The 22,397-nt window shown below is 39.8% G+C and overlaps 3 protein-coding genes across 8 annotated transcripts in view; 2 read left to right on the top strand and 1 right to left on the bottom strand.

The window, feature by feature from the left end:
• The window catches only part of FILIP1L (filamin A interacting protein 1 like), a 188,629-nt gene extending 173,428 nt beyond the window's left edge, over nucleotides 1-15,201 (top strand). For 2 of the 3 annotated variants that reach the window (XM_064725663.1, XM_064725673.1), the window contains 2 exons: nucleotides 11,389-11,573; nucleotides 12,840-15,201. In XM_064725663.1, the coding sequence (XP_064581733.1) occupies nucleotides 11,389-11,573; nucleotides 12,840-12,930 (276 nt within the window). In that variant the 3' untranslated portion in view covers nucleotides 12,931-15,201. The remainder of the gene's footprint in view (nucleotides 1-11,388; nucleotides 11,574-12,839) is intronic. The other variant, XM_064725653.1, reaches the window with a different exon arrangement.
• Nucleotides 1-17,813, bottom strand: part of CMSS1 (cms1 ribosomal small subunit homolog) — a 223,665-nt gene extending 205,852 nt beyond the window's left edge. The window contains exons 1-3 of one of the 3 annotated variants that reach the window (XM_064725681.1): nucleotides 17,689-17,813; nucleotides 17,301-17,510; nucleotides 16,925-17,117 (exon numbers count right to left, since the gene is read on the bottom strand). In XM_064725681.1, the coding sequence (XP_064581751.1) occupies nucleotides 16,925-16,985 (61 nt within the window). In that variant the 5' untranslated portion in view covers nucleotides 16,986-17,117; nucleotides 17,301-17,510; nucleotides 17,689-17,813. Of the gene's footprint in view, nucleotides 1-10,328; nucleotides 10,434-16,924; nucleotides 17,118-17,300; nucleotides 17,511-17,688 lie in introns of those variants that run through there. The other 2 variants (XM_064725691.1, XM_064725699.1) reach the window with 2 other exon arrangements.
• A 250-nt stretch (nucleotides 17,814-18,063) lies between these two features.
• The window catches only part of TBC1D23 (TBC1 domain family member 23), a 31,585-nt gene continuing 27,251 nt past the window's right edge, over nucleotides 18,064-22,397 (top strand). Inside the window, exon 1 of one of the 2 annotated variants that reach the window (XM_064725612.1) lies at nucleotides 18,064-18,143. In XM_064725612.1, coding sequence (XP_064581682.1) covers nucleotides 18,106-18,143 — 38 coding nt within the window. In that variant the 5' untranslated portion in view covers nucleotides 18,064-18,105. The remainder of the gene's footprint in view (nucleotides 18,144-22,397) is intronic. The other variant, XM_064725604.1, reaches the window with a different exon arrangement.

The following is a 22,397-nucleotide window of genomic DNA, read 5'->3' as shown; positions in this document are numbered from 1 at the left end:
TAGGCTTCATAAAAGAGGGAGACAAAACAAGGAAGAAGAACCTATCTCCATGGCTGCACAAGCGAGCTCTGACCAAGACCTAGGTCAGAAGGAGTACATTGTTTTATTCTGCAAAGCAAACTTTGACTCACACCTACCTCAGCAAAAGTTGCTGAAGAAGAGAGCAGCCAGACCTCAGGAAAAGCAAAATCATAATTTTTAGAGCTTGTTAATTAAACAAACAAGTTACCTAATTAAATTCAGGCTGCACATTCTTAACTGCAGGGCTCAGTTCAGAGCCCAAAAATCAGTACCTTCAAAATACCTTCTCTGCACTTCTGTTCTTTAGGATCCTGCATAACCTGCTGATCTATAGCTAAGATCTCTGCAGGAACACATTACAAGCATGGTACTTGTATAACTGTGGTACTGAATAACTGTGTCTGAAGTAGTCACTTGCCAGCATAGTAACAAACACCAAATTCTCCTGAAATTAAAGGACTAATGCTTGTCCTCCAGAGACACTAAAACTTTCTTCAGTTAGACCTAAAAAACATGTAGGAAAAAAAAAATTCAGATCTACCTTCAAAAATACACAGAAGTGTGTTGATCATTAACCACCTGGCCATCTATTAGATTATCTTATAAAAGAAAAGTACAAATAAGGGCATAGCAATAAGCACACGTAGTCCTTTGGACACTTACCAAGCTCTTATGAATAAGCAAGTTCAGCCTTTAAAGCTAAGATTTGAATACAAAACCTGGATGAAAGGTCACACCATTTAGAAGTATAATCATTTAACAGGCAGTACTTCTGTCCCTGCCTTACACTCATAATGATTTATCAGTAACTAATTAACAAAAGACAAAGGAAGCGGCCACTCATGACCATTAACTAAGTAAGAAGCATCAGCACTACCTGGAGATGAAATTGCTACATTTCCTGAAAATGCATCTTGATTAAGAGATGCTTACATCCCCCTACTGATGAAACAACCTTTGTGAAGGTTTAACTGACTTGACAGCAAAATTTTTGTCAGTCATTCCAACAGATAAAAAAAAAAATCAATTAATTACTTTTGCCTGAAAATAAGGTTTGCACAATGAAACAGGTTTGTTCGGTTTGAATTGCCAAGATCAATTTCAAAGCAGAGAAAATAAGCACCTGGGTGTATTTGCTGAGAGCTGAAACTTACTTGTTTAAACAGAAAGTAGTTAGATGTAATTTCGTCATAAAATAGCAAACAGAATGCATAGCTTAAGGAATCAAATTATTGATTTACAAATTAACCTCGAGTTGTTCAGATCACCACTCCATATTTCAGAGTATTTCATTCTGCTGAGTGGGAATAGCCACCTGCTTCCTTGGCAGACAATGAGAAAACAGCAGAGCAAGGAGAAATGTGACTAAGTTATCTGCACATTGATTCAAGCACTCTGAACAAAAACATCAAGCATAATCACATTAAAGTTTGACAAGTAAGGCAGCTTTTCTAGGATTTCAACTACTCTGTAAGTGGTAAGTATTGCTGTTAATTTGGAGGCTGAGACACTTTTGCTTTCAGCAGTTGCTCAAAAGCCCAAAGTCTGACAGGTATGTAATGGTTCATTTAAATGTTATGGGGAAATAAGGTCACATAACAAGAAGCATATATCAGAGGGATTAAGCTGTGAAAGAGAGCATAAAAAGTTTTCAGCAGATCATAATATCAATTCTTCTCATTTCCAAAACTCTTGGCAAGCGTCTCTATGGTCTAAAAATCTACCTCCTTTCTCCTTATGTTTAGTTCCCAGCAAAAGGGAGAATTAACTGATTAAAAAATGACAGCAGTTACTAGCCCACTTTCCTTCACCATGTTGGGTTTATTTCAGTGAATGATCAAATAGACACAAGAGAAGGCAGCACCAACACTTTGGTGTTTATATGTGATTAAATGTCTCAGAAGAAATACTTGCAATTTTTGTCCCTTCAGGGAGGATGGATGAGGGGAGGGAGGGAAAAGGAGGAAAAGCAAAAAGAAGAGAATACCAAGCGATAATGGTAATCTGAGACCAAAGCACCCATCCATCAACTCTGAGGTAGTATTTCAAGTTATTTAAAGACCTCCTTCAAGCCACTAATTAAGAAAAAGAATTGACAAAAATTACAGGAGCAGACTGCTAATCTTCCTGATCCAAAGCACTGTAGCCAGTACAGTGTCTGGGGACAGTATGTAAGGCTGTAATAAGAAAAAGATCTGTATGTAAGCATTTCAGGCAGGGATTAGGAAGGCGTGCTCCCCACACTAGGGAAAAAATAATCAGAAACAGAATAGTACAGCTCTCTTTTCTGAGTAAGATTCAATGGATGCTGCAGGGTTAGATGATGGAAATGGAGGAACCATCTGCAGGATGACTTTGTCCCTAGGAAACAGATATTGAGACAGGCAAAACAAAAACTGACAACTGCCTAATCTCCAGGCTTAAGGAAAGACTACCAAAACATTATGTTACCAAGAAACAGAAGAGAAAAAGATCTTATGGTTCAAATACAGCGCAAGTGGGTGTGTAAAAATGTTTTAAAATTCACACCAAGTACTTATAGTGGGAGATTGCTCAAAAAAAAAAGACAAACCATAAAAATTTCGGCACATGAAGTGTTTTCACAGATCTGCAGCCAGTGGCTGTGAAATGTAGCTGAATTCTCTCTGTGCTGTAGCTAGCACATTACCCAATGACCCACCATACTGTGGGCAGTCAGAAAGCCTCAAATAGCAGAGCTGCCAACTGAATAGTATTCTCTTCTGACCACAAAGTACTCTTGAGAAACAGTTCTGGAGTGCAAGTGAAAAGGCCTCTTTTAATCAATGTCTCTTCATTTCCCATGCAGTGGTCTGACATCACAGGGTCTTCAAAGAGGGATGGGCCAAACAATCTCCCTCCTCTTTTTTGCCTCTACCTCAACCCAAATTATAAAATTAGTGCCCTTTCAGTTGTGCTGTCACCACTTCCAGAAGGCAGCACTGTGAACCAGGTCAAGAAACTAACCTGGATTTAAAAACACAAAAGCAAACCCACCAACAAAAAGCCATATGCCACAAATCCTCATTAAACAAAACAGAACAAACCCCAAACAACCTCAACAAAACAGGATGCATTTCACAGCACAGCTTTATTAAAGAGCTACATCAGCACAACTGAATGGACAAGCAAAAAGGAAAAGGAGCATTTTGTAGTGCAATTGCTGCCCAAGTCCTGGACCCATCAACATTGTCTGCAGAGATACAATCTAGCATACAAATACATCACAAAGCACTTCAAATATACAGCAAACATTCAGCAGTACCATTTAAATAATTCTGTGTCTCTTGGGAGAGAAGTTAATTGATTTGTGCAAAATCTGAGCAAGGGAGCTTCGAATGTGATTAGTACCTACATTTTATCCTTAATTGTCTCAATTTCAAGCCTCTATAGGTCATGGTTTGTCCTGAAAAACATCAATCTTCGCTGAACAAAAGGTAGAGTCTTTTGTTTTAATTAGCATTTTATATATAGTAGGGAAAAAATACATAAACTGAAAATAGGACTCTGATTTACACACCTTTTAATGTGGCCTTCCAAGAGAAAAACAGCCTACTCACAAACAGAAAAAAGCCATGATGGTAAAAACAAGAGGGTCTTTTTCCTTCTCCATGCAGAACCTCTCACCTTTTCACCATAAAAATTTGCTAACATGGGGAAAACAAACTCAAAGCTTTTGAACAGACAATATTGATAATGAAGACATTTCACGTTAAAAGGCATGTATGCATATAAGAGCAGTTTCAAACACCTTTTAAAATTGCCTTAAGACACCCAAATATCCCTATGTGTCCCCAGTCTGTACTGGAAGATCCTTGGCAGAGGAGGATCATTCTCCACAAACAGCAGAGCAGCACTGCTGGTCCCACCAGGGCTGTATTCTCTCCAACAGCAGCGACACCTAAGCACCTGCAGGAACACACAAGTGCCAGCACACCCCTGTGTGGGACACAAGTGCAATTGCAGCGTGTTCAGTGTGCTAAAAAAGCCACACTTCTGCTCCTAGGGACCCCCAAGTGCCCTATCAGGGCGCCTGAGACCCCTTGAACTTTCAAGGGGCAAAGGGAAGAACAGCAATGAACAGTTGTTAACCCACAACACCACGTTACCCGTCACTACATCTTATCAATTATCTTCTAGAAATGAGTCTTTAAGTTATCCAAAGTTTAAAATAATATCAGCACACTTGCCAGTGAAGACATGTCCCAAGAAAAGCAAGACACATAACAGAATTTTAGAAACTGTAAATACAACTTCTGCCTCCAACCACTCTTCTTTTCCCCACCATCAGAAAGTAGATTTAAACTCTGCTTTCAGGAGATAAGATCACAGCAACGCATTCAAGTGCATTAGTGTAAATTGTGCCACATGTATGGAAGTAATTTCTAATATTAATACTGATTTTTCTGTCAAAAATGCCATATTATTGAAACCAAGAGAGTTGTAATAAAGCAAATATCAGCAGAAGAGTAGAAGACTCATAAAACAGAGCTTAAAAATGATGTCAAGACATTTTTGAGCCTATTTCCTCACTATAACTTGACTTAAAACTTTCCAAATAAAAACCTAGTTCATATAGCTCTAAAAAACTTCTGCAATGCCACCTTTACCCAGGAATCTGGAACAGGGCTGAAATGCCCTTGTCACTAAGAATCTTGCTAATTTTTACACTAAATTTACGTTGCTGAAATTGTACTCCAGTATTCTTTTTCCTGTCCCCTCACTGGACTTGGAAAATTACTCTCTCTGCAACACATATTAGAAGACAATTATCACATCGCTTCTCAGTTTTGTTTTCTCCAGATTAAATAAAGCAAATTGCTCTTCCACTTAATAGCTCAAGTGCTATGACTCTAGATTACTGAGGAGTCATTTTCCCTCTGCTGAGCTGTTTATGTGGTGTGACAATGCAGTGAGCCAAGCCAGGCACCAGCCTGGCAGTCTCACCCTGAGTGAGACAGCGAGAGTAAGGATTACACTGCTCCTGCTCACACATCGCAGTGCAGTCACACACACAGGTGTGCTGCATGAAAGGGAACTCAGAGCAACTGAGACTTCTCACTTTGGATTCCTAGAAAACAAATGCCAGGGCCTAGCAAAAGAACAGTAAAGAAAAGGAAGTATCTAAATGCTCTGTGCAGCTGAGGATGCCTAACCAGAAATTTCAGCCAAAGTTGTCTGGCTTGGAGACCAAAGGGAATATTCAAGTTTATCACTTAATCTTAACTCGTTCTCACTTGCAGACCTGGCTTTCTTTCTGACTGCATTCAATCATCCAGGAACAAACTGAAGTCTGGCAAGAGGCACACTTGTGCTCATACAGACATGGACTTCTGAGTAAAGGATCTTCAGCACCATCCCCTGGACACTTTCAGTACAGCTGCAAATGACACTCAAATTTCTTAAACTAAAAATTTAAGCACTGAGAAAGTTATTTCTCCTAGATCAAGTGCTACAATGTAAAAAAAAAAAAAAAAAAAAAAAAAAGTAGAAAACTTACAGCATAAATACTACACCCTCCCCGCATTTAAATGAATAAAGTTCAAACCAGAAGCAAATCACACATCATACTTTCAGAAGGGAAAGGAAAGGATTATGACCAAAAGCAGGAGAACCACTTTAACAGCACAGAAACATTTTCTCTCCTTGACACTCCCACACACACTTGCTTTAGACCACTCCCTAAAGCAAGCATTGCATTGTGTTAAAAGCTGGCCCATATAAATAAGCTGTCTCTGCTCCCAATGGATGAGAAAAAAAGTGGGTATGGAATACACATCCTGATATTTCAGAGCATGCACTCTCCATTGTCTTCTTAAAATTAGAAGGGCCATTTTCACAATAATGTGAAAATTTCTCATTTGTCACCTGTGCTAGTGTTTGTCCCTATCCCTGACAGTACCCACTGTCATTTGCTGAGACAAGAAATGTAGTCTCTGTGTAGAGTTCTCACTCTAGCATGCCTTCTTTTGCCAAATCCTATTACAGGCAGCTGATGTCTGCTGCAGGAATTAATTATGAAATGAAATTAAAATGCAACCTTCTAGAGCCTTAGATCATTGCTTGCCTTGAAAATTAGCTTTAACTGTTCATTTCTCCAGCTAAGCACTGTTATTTTCCAAGCCTAATGCCTTGAAGCAGTATGGTGCTATTACACTTACAGATAGACATACCACATAATCTAATTTAAAAGTGGTCAGTTTAATGCTTTTGGGGTTGTCATTGTTGTTACAGTAATTATTTGCTGATGTTTACTTAGACATAGCAGGTAAAGGAAAACTGCATAACTGCTCAGACAGGTCACTCCTGGGCAACATTTTGTTTCTGAGGGCATTAATGTTCAAGAGCATTAATGAGAACCCACAAGGGATCTCCAGACCACGAGAGGCAGTTCAGCTTGTTTTTTGAAGAACAAACATATCTTTTTTTCTCTTCTCTGACTTAGAAAGATAGCAGATAGAAAAAGTGGCCTACAGATGGGAACTCAAGAGACATAGCTAAACAGCATTAACGAACACAAAGCCAGCAAATTCAGAATACAAAGAAGGGTTCAAAAAAGGATCAGGAAGACTAAAAACATTCATCTTGAAGGAGAGAATGAGTTGGTGGAAAGGATGCATACATTTGAAGAGAACTGAAGTAATTCATGGTGTGCGCACAGATTTCCCATACATAGTTAAAAATCAAAATGAAAACACCCAACAAAATCTATATATAAGGGGTTTTCAGTCATTCAGGTCTGTCTAAAAACCAAACCAGACATCTGGAGATAGAGTCCTGCTATGGCCAATGTACCTCCTCACATGCCTCTACACTAAGAAGCAGGGAAGGACCTAGGAATATTGCACAAGGATTTTCAGTACACATACAACTAAACCACTGCAGAATTTTATATATGGTTACTTCCAAGTGCTTTTCAGACAATTCCCACATAGTACCATTCCCTCCTTATGCACATCTTACAGCAGCTTAAGCACAGGTCTAGTCAACTGACCCAAAATACTCTGTTAACAAATTACCAATCTCAGATAAGAGCTGTAAAGTACAAGTTTTAAAAAGTAAATAAAGTTTAGCCATTGATCTAGGTACATGTGTAATTGAATTAAAAAACTTAAGTGTCAGTAACTGTTTTCCTTAAACTTAAATTATTCATTCCTTCCTGTCTAGAATTTATATCACAAATGATGAAAAATAAACCAATTTTTAAGTGCAGTATGAGGAGGAAGAGAACTAGATGGGCAGTTTGTTAAATCATTGCCTTTATCAGAAGTTAGATTGGTACAATCATTGAAGTGCAAGCTCATTTGTTTATTTGCATAGGAAAAAAGCCCCATAATACAACTGTTACCCTCAAGTTTGAGCCTATGCCAGGAGTTAGAGCAAGTCAGTTATTGTGGCTACAATCAGACATGACACAAGCCAAAGAGAGCAGTACAAACTCTGTAAGCAGATCAAACCTTGACAAGTCCATCAGTTATAATGCAGCTCTAGGCACCAAATTATAATATTGTAGATGTATTTAATACTGTCATTCAGAACTGCAAAATAGATAGTTTTGAATCACAAAGAAAAAAATGTGTTTGAAATGAAATCTGATGGCTCAGAACACCATAATGTCAATAGTGGTTTTAATGAGCCAGACACCAGTGCAAACTATAGGCCAGAGCACAGGAATATTTCAGCACCTAACTCTTCATTGATTCAATAAAAACTTACAGCCTGAATACCAGAGTCAGATGCACAAAACCTGTAAAAATGTGGGCCTACAAACACCTTCCTGAAGTACTAACAGGGCTGATCAATCAACTCCAGACAATACTCCAACCACTTTGTGACCTAAGCAATCCCTGAACTGGAACACTTCTCAAAAAGATCCTGAACCAAACAACTCTTAGAGATACAATCTCGCTTTAATATGCGAGACTTGACATAAATATTTTTATCTATACACCTCAATATACTTAATGTAATTATTTTTATAGAAGGGAAACAGACATTTTCTATCATTGCTATAATTACATCAGGCATTAGCACTGCCAGTAATAGCCCACCCAAGCATTTTATTCTCAATGCCATGCCTCATCTACCAGGCCATACCACATGGTCAGAGGCAAACTCTTCCAACTCAGTACTCATGGAAAGCCACATAGCAGTAATGCAAATTATCCCCTCCAACATCAGTTCCTTTCTTAATACATCACCTTTAGTAATTGAAGCAAAATGCTTTTGGTTTGGGGGCAAAGAGTGAATTCTTTTTTTTGCTTCCTTTCGTACTAACAATATGAATGCTAAAATTCCAGCCTACTATGAAAATGCACGCTGATTTTGTTTACTCAGCATTTAACGAAGAGTTTCAGTGGGATTTAAGTGAAATATTGGGATGTAATACAAAAGGAAATCTTCGCTGCCACCTAGAGGTAAAATCTTGCAGGAACACAGGGAAAGAAAAATGCATCTCCTTTTCCCCTCCTCACCTTCCAAATCAAATGCTTTCCTTTCTCAATGCATTAAAAAAAAATTTAAAGTGCTACAAATTGAAACATACTGATTTTAAGAATAAAAGCATGAAAGAGGTTTTAGACACTCAGACTACGTATCTCCTCTTTGGTAGTGACCAGTGTTAAATGTCTGTGAACATTCAGTACGCACACAGAGTAGAAAACCCAGCCATTGGCAGCCTGCAACTCAGAGCTGCCATCTCCACACATCTTTGTGTTTAGCAGTCCTTGATTGATGCCCCAAATCAGTACAAATTCTCTCCAAACCAATTGATATCATCACCTCAAAAACTGTCTGTCCCATTGAGTTTCTTAGCTCATTGACAAGAGCGAACACTTTTCACATATCTTTAATCCACTCCCAGTGGATGCCCCCTCAAGCATACTAGAAAATTGCCCTAGTCACCATAATGCTACATTTCTGATTTTTCTCACCACCATCTACTATCTGATCTTGAAGAGGTTTAGCACGTGTTATTAATCTTCACTCAGAAGACATTTCATAATTGATAGTCTTTGCCACCTTTTTTGCATTTTGGCATACCCTTTCTTGAGCTGTTTGGCAAAACGCAGCAAAACATTCACAATGTAGGATGGGATGGTTTGGATTCACACACTAAAAAATGATGAGATTTGTTTTCTTCTATTCTTTTCCTAGTAATTCCTGACTTGTCTGTTACCTTTATGATAACAGCCAGTTGCTGAGCAATGAGGACAATTCACAGGGATTCCAAGATCTGTGTTCTGACTGACAATAAATGTCACTACTGTACATGAACTAGTTTTCCCTACACGTATTATTTTTCAATTGTTAACACCGAACTGACACATTTTTTACTCACTAACCTCAGTTACTGTCAGCTCTTGCTTCTAATACCCTGTTATACCATATGCAAATGTTATCATTTCAGTACTGTCTTCCTGTGCAGTTTATGAATATGTTGAGTATCAGAGGGGTCTGTGAGATTCAGATGCTATCTCCACTATACTATTAATAACTAGGTCACTGCTCTGCTACCTATCCACTTGCCACTCATTAACCTTGAGAATTTTCCTTGTTTTTCCACAATTTGCACACAAAATCTGTTTTCACAAGATTATTTTGTTAGAGACCACTATCAAGGGTTTTTTTTTCAACTTACCTAGGTCTTTCCCTCCCACGTGGGTCTCATCATTAAATAATCCAATAGCATGAACCTATATAACAATATCTGACCTACAGACCTGAATATTATCACTGACAAGAAATGTTGATCTCTGAACAAAATCAGTAATCATGTGGGCAAACCTATTACTTAACTGACACTTTGATCAGTTCAACAGTTACATTTATGAATCTTCTGTGAAGCTTTAATCTAAAGCAGCATTGCACTCCTCTAGCATCACCAACAATTTCAGTGGTAAACTGCACATCACTAACAAGGATTCTGCATTTTTAAAAATCATCTCCTTCAGAACTCCTAGAAACAAACCACACTGCTCTGGGAGATAGTTACTATTTTATCTCTTTGTTATCAAACTTCAATTAAGCCCAGGCTAATTTTTTTCCTTATTCATGATCCATTAAGCACATCTGTGATGTACAAACTTTCCCCAGATTCCTCCACACTGAGCACATGCAATGATCTGATGTTGGTTCAGCTTTATTCTATTGAAAACCCTGTTATAAATAATTATCTACAGTAAATAGCAAGTTTATGATTTATGATTACTTTTATTTTTTTAAACCTGGCCAGACAGATCATTATAACCACTAGGGTTTGTTGTCATTATATTGCAAAAGTTCCATACCTTCTTGGTGATGTCTCATGGGCAGCTCCTCACAGCACTGACTCCTTCTTCTCCACAGCACAGCCAACAAACTCCAACTCCCCCCTCACCCAGCTAACCCACTCTTTTGTAGCACTCCTCCTCATTGGACACAGCTGTGGCCTATTAAGGGCAGGCCTGTTCCTAATCTTTGGTGATTAGTACAGCTGCAGCTCCTCAGGTATGAGACTGCCTTCTGCACTACCTTTATTTTCTTACATTCTGTCGCTCCACAAGGGTTTTGATCTAGCTCATTCTTACTCATAATTAAGTCACCATAATTCCAATTTTTTATTGTCCTCATTTGAACACAATTTCCATTTTGTTATCTTTAAAAAAAATGAAGTTCTTTTACCCTTAGCTTGACTGAAAAACTAATATAAAATGCTTGTGATGCAAAAAAGTTCTCATGAGTACAGTATGTATAATCCTGGTTTCAGATAATGGTACTTTTCAAACAAACTTCTTGCCTTTATAGTTCTTCACCCCTTTTCCATGCACATAATAACTTTTTGGGGGGCATATTCACATTTTTTGCAATTAAATATGACTACAATCATTCTGGAGGGGGAGCTGTCTCACAAATACAATTAATTTTGTGTACAGTGGTTACTGATGAGAGAATCATCTCTCACAGTAAAGTATGACCTGGGTATTACCCTCTACTCAGGATTGAATCGAGATTTGCTTCTGCATGAGGAATTTCACCCAGATTCATGATTATCACCCAGAGAACCCACACAGCTCAATACTTGGCATTGCATCACTCAGCACCTAGGGCTGATAGTCAGCTGACAGACAGGAAGCCCCTCTTATTTATACTCTGAGTTTCAGTCCATTGAGAGTCTTTGACATTCCCCAATCAAGTAGGTAAGTTAAATACAAAGCTTCTGTCTCATTACAAACAAGATAAAGGAAGTTTAAACAAACAGTTCTAGAAGCAGTGCATTCAGGTTTACAAATTGGAAAAAGCACTACAAAGCTAAAACCACCTCTTGTTTCTCCTCCCTAAGGCAGGATTTATTTTCTTGTTTATTTCCAGATTACCAATACCTTCCGTCGTTCAATTCCAACTCGGATCCCCAAACCAAAGCCGGCAAGCACAACCAAAGCCCCTGTCAAAATTCCTGCTGGACATCCCAACAAGCCACTCCAAGAGAGTCCTTCTGGCAAGATACGCATTGTAAGGACGGTGTCTAAAGCCTGCCTTCAAAGTGGAGGGAGAAGGTAAATACTCTTCTGTGATCTATGGCATTAAAATGGATTTAAGTCATCTGAATCTCTTGTTTTAACTGGGGAAAGATCAGAAACCATCCACATGGTCAGCACATATGGTCACCAATCACAGGACATCAAGACAGCCAAATTCTTAGGAACCAAACTTAACTGCAGGGACCATGCTCTGCTCCATTTTTATGGTGTATTTCCAGATTTTGCCACTCACAGTACAGGAACACAAGACACAAATAAGTTTCTACTATAAATTCAGTTTTGACACGTTCTACAAATAACAACAGTATGGTTATCTCAGCACATTTATAAAAACATGCTCAAATCACATGAAGAGGGATTGCAGAAGGTGTCATGTTTTCAAAGTTGGTCTAGCCAAGAAGTGTCTCAGTATGAATATCTTAAGTTCAACATTAAGGGTGGAATGAAGAAAGGCATGGAAAAATCTGCTCTTGTATAATGCATTGAATTTAGAGAAATGCAGGGCTCCTTGCTGTGCCAAGCACCACTTTAAAAGCATGATGTGAAGATAAGTATTTCCCTCCTCACCAGTGTGATTATCTCCACTCAATTCATGCAGATGTTAGATCAGGAAAACAGATAGGAGAACAAGATGGATATTGTTTGCATCAGCTACATAAACTTTCACCATTTGGACTACAGTATTTAGATTTCAGTTCACTTAAACAGTATTGTAGAACTGATCAAAATTACCATCAAGCTTAACAGTAATTTGTGGCTTACATAGAAGTGCAATTTTATTCTTGCATTCTTCCACAATTTTGCCCTTCCTTACAACTCCTCACATTCCCTTAAAATATGTAACCAGATGCATTGCTCCTAGCGAAGGTTTTTTTTTTTAACTGAACTCTTTGCACAAGAAATTCCAGTTCATCTATGAGAGAATTTGCTTTTTTGCTTTTCTTAAAGCATAACTTCTTTAAAAGACTTAAAATTCAATTCCCTTCAGCGAATACACATACACACACAAAAAACCCCTCAAACAAAAACCACAAACCAAAACATTAGAAGAGACTCCATGCTTGTTGTTTCCAATTTTCTGAAAAATAGCAATTGTTGCTCTGCAAGAAAATTTCTCACTGTTCTGTAGAATGCTAAGACTAACAAAATACTACCCCAACAGTAAGGAACCCCCACACAAGAATCCTGTAATACCAGCTAACACTAGTTACTGCTTTAAAATATAAAAATTAATTTATTTCTCTGGTATTAATGTTTCACTCATTCTTCTTCCCCTAACAGAGTGCATTCCAACAGTCTAAATGGCTCAACTGACAACACATGGGAAAACTCCTTACACATAGGTGTTTCTTTAAGAACTGCCAAATCCTAATTCCTAAATAAAACAAAAGCTGGTGGTGATCACAGTGCCATAGCCAGAACTGCAATCCTTTTGCTGAAGCAAGGAGAGATTCTGATGCATTCAGTTATACAATTTTTCCCTTTCATTTCACAGCTAAAAGTTTAACTTAACCATGGAGACAGTACAACACACAGCACTGCTGTGTGACTGTTTTTGCAAACCTACAAGAAACCTATGCCTTCCTCAACAGCTTCACAAGAAATTCTCTAGAAATACTTTAAAAAAGTTTTAAAAGATCAGTTTACTAAAAATTTATTTCAGCTGTATCCTACAAGACACACCTGGGATAAATGCAGACATTAAAGAATGTCTTTGCCACAGTAAAAAGGAAAGTCTTCCCATTTTATTCGCTAAATCTGCAGCTATCAAGTTCTGAGAGTCCATATCAGGTGTGCTCAGATCCCAACACAGCTCACAGAAGTAAACCACTGCAACCTGCAGAGTGAATGCACATTGATGTGAAGAAACACAGATTTCAAAAGGCAGCTGTCAACTCGGCATGCTTATCAGAAATATCTTCAAGTACTGACCAAGTTCTATTACAAGGAACAGCAAATCATTGATGAGCCTGAAAAAAGAGATTCAAACCTCTTCAAGCAGAGTCCAGCAACAGAACCTCAGCTCTGACCAAGCAACAGTGCTCCCACTGAATGCACTACAGTGAAGAGTCTGCTTCCCAATGGCTGCAAATCACACACTACAAACTGATGTTAACTGGCACCTTCACTACAAAGAAAGAAAAGAGAATCCCTGGCAAAAGAATTCCTGCAATTCTTGCAATAGCATCCTTTGCTTTAGAGCCCACACAGGACCCCACAAGCACAGCCAAATCATCCTCTGTGGTCCCATATTATACTTCTGACCTATTTTTGCTGCTGACATACGAGAGTTTTGCTCCTGTCTTGTAGTGACACAATTAATTTTTACCTGTGATGGCAATGCCTCTCATAGGTAGATCCTATTTAAGAATCTAAAACTGACAAATGGGGATACTACACTCCTACAGGATTAAGGGTGATACAGAAAGCATGGAGAATGAAAGACAAGGAGGGGTAACTAAAAAGGAGGCAACTGGAAGAATTTCTGGAAAATAAGAAATCCATCTCTCTCCCTCAAACTGACTGGGAGATGAGGCACACTGGCTACAGGCAACATCTGGACATTTATAGTGCTGTGAAAATTGCTCTTTTCTGCTCACAGAGGGAAGAAGAGAAAGTTGGGATCCTTCACCAGTATGAAATAAACTCCTCCAAATTCCTTATCCTTTCCCTTGCAATTCTGAATGCAATATAAAAACCACATGAAAGTCTGGACAAAAGTGTGGCACAAACTGGAAAAAAGGAAGGTAAGGAAGTCCTGCAGCTGCATGATGTGGGACATATGTAACACTAAACTATGCTGCTAAGTGGAGAATAATCCCTAACAGCTACCTCCACAAATCTCATCTCAAAGGTTTGCTGAAGATGTTATTAGGCGAGATTGTTTAGTTTTTGTCATGTGACAAGATACAAAGATGGATAATCCCTTTAGCATTTTTTGCCTTGGGTTTTGTGGGCTTTTTTTATACCTATAAATCATTTGCAGCAGGGTAAAAATCTCTTTAGGTGAGAGTAATTACCTTTAATTTTTAATATGGACTCTAAAATAATGACTTCCAATGATATGGCCAAAGGCAAATTTAGAATTACATATCCATACACAAGGATATATATTTATGTCTATTTTGTATTTTCATACTCTTTAGGTGGACGGTATGAATGATGTTCACACTCATTTTAAAAGCAGCCTTTTCTAATTACAAGTGGCTAAAATCTAAAACACTTTTGAGAGCTGAATTCTGATGAATATTCTGAAGGTCAGAGCTTATTCTAAGGTTAATTTTAAAGGATCTGGTAAAAGATAATTATTTCAAAAGTACATTTGAATTCTGCTTTGCACCTGCAGTTATGGCAGAGATGGTATTTTTAAATAGGTCAGCAAATGAGGTTGGACAGTATTTTTGTAACAAAAGTTCATTTTTCACAGAAATGAAATTGACCAAGTCTTTCAAAGGTGCTCACTAATGTGCAATTATTTTCTTGTACTGCTGCCTGCATCATACATTGTGAACCATGATTTCCTTTTATGCCAGCTGATTTGAAAGCATTTTACAGTATCAATAAGATGCTGAACAAATTAACCCTTGATTTTACCTGTTTTACGTGAAAATAGCTACACAAAATAAAAGTAACAGATGTTTTATGTTTACTGTTAGCTCGTGTCAACTTCATCCAACAAGCAGCTCCATAAAAGGAGCCTGCCAACAAGTTTACAGAGGTGGGCTGCAGACAGCAGAGTGCCTGGTTTGCACAATACTCACCTGTAATCACCACTCATAACACACTCAAAGAATGTCCTTGGAGTAAAGTAGATTGTGTTAGACACCTCCAGAGGTTCTTGTCCGCCTGAATTCTTTCAGTAAATCAAAAATGCTATTGTGAAAATCCCAAGTTTTTCATAACTGGAAAAGCTGTCATTCACAGTCTCACCTCAAAGTCAGATGGTTCAACCCTCATATCAAAAGTTTATAATCAAAGTCAGATGGTTCATCCCTCATATCAAAAGTTTATAATCAAAGTCCTGCTCTGTATCGAGTTTCTAGAGGAAAGCTGACAACATTCTAACAGTCAGCTAACCACACATCCCAGATCAAAGCTGTGCTGGCACAATGTGCAGGTAGGCTCTCAGGAAAAATTCCTAATGAAGAGCATTTACCATGGGAACTGGGACTGCTTAAGGTACCCACATGAGACTAAAAAGAAAAATTAAATGCTCAGAAACCTAATTAGGTCTTGTGGGCCCTCTTTATTACATACATACAACTTTTATAGTGCTTCCTCTCTAACTATTCTCCAAGTACCTTTTCACAGGAAATAAGCACCAATTATCAAGACACTCAAAAAACTGGAGTCTTTGCAGAGGTGCAGGTAACTCCCAGTAATGCCCAACTCTTGCCAATGTTGTATTAAAAAAGAAATTTAAAAAGCAATCAATAAAACAGGGCACTACAAAGTCTAAAGTCATTCTAGTTGCCTAGATATAACTAAATTTTCACACTAAATGTAAGCATTACAGAGAAAACATTTTACAGCTTGTGGTTTCAAGACACATTGAAAAAATACATGTGTATGAGCCAGGTACCATAACCATCAGGAAAGAAAAGACAAATCAGTCACAGCACCCTACTCTAAGGAGCAGTGGCTGGAGAGAGCTTTAACTCCTGCCCTTTTACAGTAACACATGGCAATGTGATGCGACACACCCCAGTGAGCACATGGGGGATGCTTTTCACGTACCACAGATACTCTTCCCTCCAAAGGCTCTGGATTTGCTGTTTCCTAGGCCTTACAGGTAAGTTCATGTCAGTACTGGCAAACACAATCACAGGATAGTCTGAGGTGGAAGGGACCCACGAGGATCATCCATTACGCAAAAGCCTTTCATCAAATAAACTCTTTGGAAGAAAATACAATTTGGAAGGGAAATGAATGCAAGGGAGAGCTGAGCTCTGAATTCAAACCAAGAGGTTTTCCCATTCCCCTCGCTTTTCAAACTTCGCGTAAATGTATTTTGTCATGTGCGTTCCTGTTGTTACCCAGGTACTGGTATTTTCATTGCCGCTCCATCGTCTATCCCAGGGCTCAGACCAGAGACGGGACATCACCTCGCTGTACAGACTCTGCTACAACAAACCCGCCCTCGGTAGCAAGCAGGGAAAAGCAGGCTCAGAGCAAAAAGCGAGCTAGAGTGGAAAACCTGGAGAAGTAAATCAAAAGCAGAGAAAGGAAAGGCGGAGAGGGGAAGTGGAAAAAACACCCCGAATCCAACGAAAAGGAAGGAGGGCAGGAAAGGAGGTTGGGGGGGCTGGCTCTTAGGCAAAATGCATCAATCCCAGCGTGCGGAGGGCGCCCGGGCAGAGCAGTACCTGGCGTGCCGCCCGTCCCGGGCTCGCTGTCCCACCACGGCTCCTCCAGCGTGTCGCCCATGCCGCCACCAACGCCGCCGCGCCTGCGCGCTGCGCGCCGGGCCGAGCGGGCGTGCCCTGCTCTGCCGGGGGCCGGCCCTGCCCCGGGCCCGGCCGGTGCCACAGCTGAGATTGCTTCTTACACAAGAGTCTTCTGAAAGAGAAGAAAGCTTTTAAATGCATGCTGTGAATCTCTTTTCCTTGTTCCCCTTCTATCTTTTTTTTTTTTTAGTGGAAAATACAGACGCGAGAGAAAGAGGAAAGGAATTCAAACTATTACCCCGTTCTTCACAACATTCGCTTAATTGCCTCAACCCGCTTGCACACTGTCAAATACCTCCTTTCTTGGTTAAGGTAATTGACGGAATCTTTGCCGAGGAACTGATAGGTGCCTGCAGGGGGTGCGCGTTGCCTTGGAACGGCTGTTCCCGGCCCTTTGGCAGCGCAACCTGCAGGGCGAGCGTGCCCATCCTGGATCCCTTCCCGCAGGAGCCGTCCCGCTCAGCCTGGGCGTGACCGGCTGGAGCACATCCCGAGTCGAGCACTTCTGGAAGTGAAACAGACCAGTGTAAGGACTGGAATCCCCCGTAAGGCGGCACTGTTATTCCGTGAATAACACGCTACAAGGATTTTTCTCAACTTCCATTAAAGTATATTATTTTTTCCCCCTTTGAGGATGCAGGTGGGTAAGGGACATGCTTAACAGAGTATTAGTATTGATCTACCCAGGGTTGCTAATGGACGTCACCGAGTGATTTGCAGCTCTTGGAAACTGCGTGAAACTTGTCAATTTCCGCACTCGCAGAGTACATCCAACCTGTGGCACATTAAACACTGTAGGGGAAGTCACTTAATAACCAAACCCACATCAGGCAGAGCAGTTCAGCTTTATGAAAACCTAAAACATTCGAATCTCCGGCAGAGCGACTCCCCTGCCCTACTCCAGGGGCGCTGCGCGGCCGCTCCCTCAGAGGCCGCCCCTGCCCGGCTTCCGCGCTTTGCGGCCCGCGCCCTCAGCCCGGCGGCCGGGAAGGCGGGCACGGCGGCCGGGAAGGCGGGGACGGCTCCGGGAGGAGCGGCCTCAGGCAGGGAACGCCTCCCGAGCGCGCTTTACGGCCGGGCGAGCGGGCACGTCAACAGCTATGGCGGAAGGAGAAGAGACGCCGCCGCCGGGCAGCTGGTGAGTTACGGGGGTGTGGGCGCTCTCCCTGCCGCTCGCCTCCCTCCCCTCCGCAGCGGAGACAGCGGAGAGAGGCTGAAGGGCCCCGCCCGCCGCCGCTCTCCCCCCGGGACGCGCCGCGCTGGGGTCGCGCTGGGAGCCCGCCAGGAGCCCCCGCAAACGCCGCCGGTGCTCGGCGGCTCCGGGTCCCCGGAGAGAAAGGGGCCCGTCAAAACACGGGCGAGACACAAAACGAAGGCCGTGCCCAGCCTGGAGCCACGCGGTTGCTCCAGTTTAAAATGACAGCTTTAATATGCGGTAGGAGCTGCTCCGGGAGTCTGCCTGGAGTGGAGTTGCTTTGTTCAGTTCAGCTTCCCGTTTCGCTGCATTCCTGCTCGCAGGAACAGGTGACAGCAGTGGGTCCTGCCTCGTTTTCTGAATGATTTTGCTCACCACCTTCCTTTAGCACAGCTATTACTTATAATGGATTTTACGTTGAACCCCTAGGACAAGAATAGAGGCTATTTCTGGAGCGTGTATAGGATCATTTTGATGGTAACAGTGATGTGATTTTAGTATTCGTTGCATGCGTATTCACTCAAGATTGCCGAGGCTTAAATAAACATTGTGTTTAAACACTGAAGCTATTCTTACTGCACCCAGCATCTCCATTTGCGTCTCCACTTTGTTTTTGTCTTTGCGCTTCTGCATTGCATGTGATTTCTTTCTGTGGCTCTGTGCCACACCATTGCTCTTTGTCCTTTCCACGTATATGCTTTTCAAGCAGTTACTTTAGAGATCTGCTTTTTATGATCATTTCCAATGTGAGTTCCAATAATTTCCAAGGTTTTGCTTTTAGGCTCTGTTTGATGTGGCAGATTCAAAGTTTCTTGTGCTTAGTTATGTCACCGTAAAGAAGCCAGAACACACACACAGTTGTAGGTGTAAACTTTACTTTGTCTAGTTTGGTTCCACAAATACACCTCTTGGTTAAAACAACTTTGTATAATTAACTAGAAAATGGAAGTTAGTTGGTGTCACTTTTTATTCTTGGGTATTTTCTTTTAGTTATAGCCTCAAAATTTATTGAATCCTTTCTATAAGCACAGTGTTTCATAAGCATTATTTCTAAATAAAGGCCTGACTGTTGAGCCATTTAATTACAGAGTGAGGGATGGACTCCCTGACAGTGCCCTCTCAACACTGAAATATAACCCTGTACATTAAATAAGAACCATACCTCAAATACCTCTGAAAAAAATACTTGAGATGACTTCCATTACTAATATTGGAATAATATTGCTGTCTCCCAGATCACAATCAACTTCTCTAGAATTTCTGTTGAGAATGGGGATGAGTGTGTTTCCACTTTCAAGGCACAGCCTGCATTGTTTATATTCTGATTGGCAGCTTCAAAACTATAGTCAATTTTATATGCTGATGATACTAGAAAATGCAAACTTGAAGGCATTTGTTAAAACAAATGTAAGTCTTTAAGTCTTAAAGTGTTAAACAGATTTAACACTTTATGGGAACAATTAAAAAGTTTATATGCTTAGATGCTATATTTATATGTGAGAGTGCATCCTGTTACTAGAGGTGTGTGCTGTGAGTGACAAAATTGCATTCCTTATTGCTTGCTTAGGAACTTCACGTGGCTTTTGGGTTTGTTTTCCTGTTTTGGTTTTTGTTTAAAAACCAGTTTCAGTGGAGTATTTACTTTTTCATTTATGGATTTAAAGCACTGTCTTGTATTCATATTTCAATGCTGTGAACAGATGTTGTTGAAAGAGCTTTTTGATATAAATTACTACACTGTCATATTTTGACGTATATAAGATTTCAAATTTTAAAACTACCCAAACATATAATGACACATTTGTATGCCTGAGCTCTATTGGGAGCACAACTGGCAGTGCTGATCCTGTGTCCTCTCTTCACTTCCTTAGGAGGATTAAAAGGCAGATGGAGTTTTGTGCTCAGAGGCTGTTGCAGCACCTTGAGTGTGATGAACCCAGATGTGCTCACTAACATAAAATTCCCTATTTGTTTTCCCTGTGTTAACTTGTCATGTGGTGCTAGTTTGAATGGTTTGAGTGGGGGGAAGTGTCACAAACTAATTATTAATTAAACCCCACAACATCTGCGCTGATTGCTTGGTGTTTTGCTCAACAAAAACCAGGGAACCTTGCCACTGCACAATCAAAATAAAAAGAAAACCCAGCATCACCACCAGCCCAAACTTAGGTATAGAGAAAGATAAGAGTGCAGGTTTTTTTCTTCAGTAAATATAAGAAGTTGTTATCAGCACTTTTGATTTAAAACTGAGCAAAATCAGGTAGACCTTGTTCGCTAAATGCTTCTTTTGAGCTATTTGGCATATACTCAAAAGCTAATTTGAGAAATTGCCAGCACTGTTTTGTTCTGGAAGACATTTCTGTCCAAAGCTAAGAATGCTATCAAAGACAAAGGAGGCAGGCTGCTTTCAAACTGCTGTAAAATCTTTTTTTTTTGGTCTGCTTATTTATTTTAATCATAATTTCTGTCAATGCAATACATCTAGTCAGTAGACTGTATAGACACAAATAAGATGGCTTGTTGTTAGTTAAAATGTTTGTAGTTGGAAGTTATAGATTTTTCTTGCCTCATTTATCAAGGAAATCGATGATTTGGACCTTATTTGTCTTGTTCAGATTTTCAAACAGATTAATGGTTATGAATTAATTTCTAAAACCTTTTTGCAGATGTTTAATACTCAAGCTTCAGGAAACTTGATCAATTAGTAATTTTTAAGAACTGTACTTGGGAAATCTGGACCTGAAGTAACTAAATATAACTGTAACCACAGATGGAATTGTTCCTGTACATTTAACTTTGCATTGGAATAACTCATTTTAAGGGTCCCAAAATGCACTGCAACTGCCTAAGACAACAAGGTGACAAACCTAGTTTCCATATATCCTTCCAGTTCTCACAATCTGGCTAATTGGTACTTGGAGCAGTAGTATTTCTTCTGAAAGCTCATGAACAGAGAAGTCCTTTCCAGTTAAGTGTGAAATTGAAGAAAAAAAGTCAGGGAATTGTTTTTCTCCAAAATTCTATTGGAGAATAAATGGATGGTTCAGTGGTGTGCTGGATACAATGGATATTTTGAAGCAAATGTGAGGGATTGATTTTTGTTTGTTTGTTTTCAGTAGAGAACAAACACTCATTAATTTCAATTCAATATAGCTCTTGTTGAGGCTTTTTCCTGGGAGTCAGGAAAATCTTGAATTAAAAATAGGAACTGTAGTAATACCTTCTATAAAAGTATGAAATTGATTGTAGTATTCTTAACACTTCATGTAGTTTATTGATCATTTACTATTATCTTTTTCCTACTGTTCACATCCCACACTTCTAATCCCTTCTCTTGTATTTATGAGTGATTACCAAGTATCTCAGTATAAATAATACTTAGAAAAAAATACTTAAATTGATCTACTGTTGGGAATTCAGCTTTTCTTGCCACCAGCTTACACATCTTAAGTTAAAAAAGAACCTGTTCATGTTTAATGTCTGTGAAGACAACTACTTGTTGATTCTAATATGTCACCAGACTGGCATGAATGTAAGAGATCCTTCTCTAAGCATGGAAATTTACTGCAGATGCACTAATAGAAGCATTTTGTATTATGGCATTTTGAACAGTATATCATGTGGGAACATTTACCTTTCAGGCCATGGCTTTGGTGTAGGCTGGAATTCCACACATCTAACCAAAATTTTGAGTGGCACCTAGAGATGGGCAGTGAAACCATGGCAGAGCAGAAAGTACAGATGTTCAGGTCTGGAAGGGTTTTCACACAGGGAGAAGTGCTGCTTTCTGTTCAAAATAAGTGTAATCATTATCCATGTGAACAGAAGACTTCCTAGCTGCTCTTCACTCATGAGAGACAAGGATCCAGATTGCTAGCAATTCAGTGGAATATTTATAGAACAACTGACAGAAATAAGTTAAACACATGTCCACTCGTGTTTTAAGTGTTGAAATCACTTTCATGTTTTTTACTTTGCAAGTTAGCCTGAACAGAAAGTTTATTAGAAAAGAATTTGCTTAATCTTTGAGAAGTCCTTTCTTGCAGTCTGTGAGCAATCTTGCAGCTGATGGAGGAAATGAGCACCTAATTGAATCACAGCAGAACAAAGCATTTTCCCCCCTGCTGTTATTTCACTTAACTCCTTGTTGGGAATGCATCACATGGCAGATGGACATGTCAGTGTCCTGCTTTGTGA

This window comes from Zonotrichia leucophrys, chromosome 1 (genome assembly GCF_028769735.1).
Source record: "Zonotrichia leucophrys gambelii isolate GWCS_2022_RI chromosome 1, RI_Zleu_2.0, whole genome shotgun sequence".
In the NCBI taxonomy this organism is placed as follows: domain Eukaryota; kingdom Metazoa; phylum Chordata; class Aves; order Passeriformes; family Passerellidae; genus Zonotrichia; species Zonotrichia leucophrys.
The sequence above is the reverse complement of the archived record's forward strand: the minus strand, read 5'-3'. Positions and strand labels throughout refer to the sequence as shown.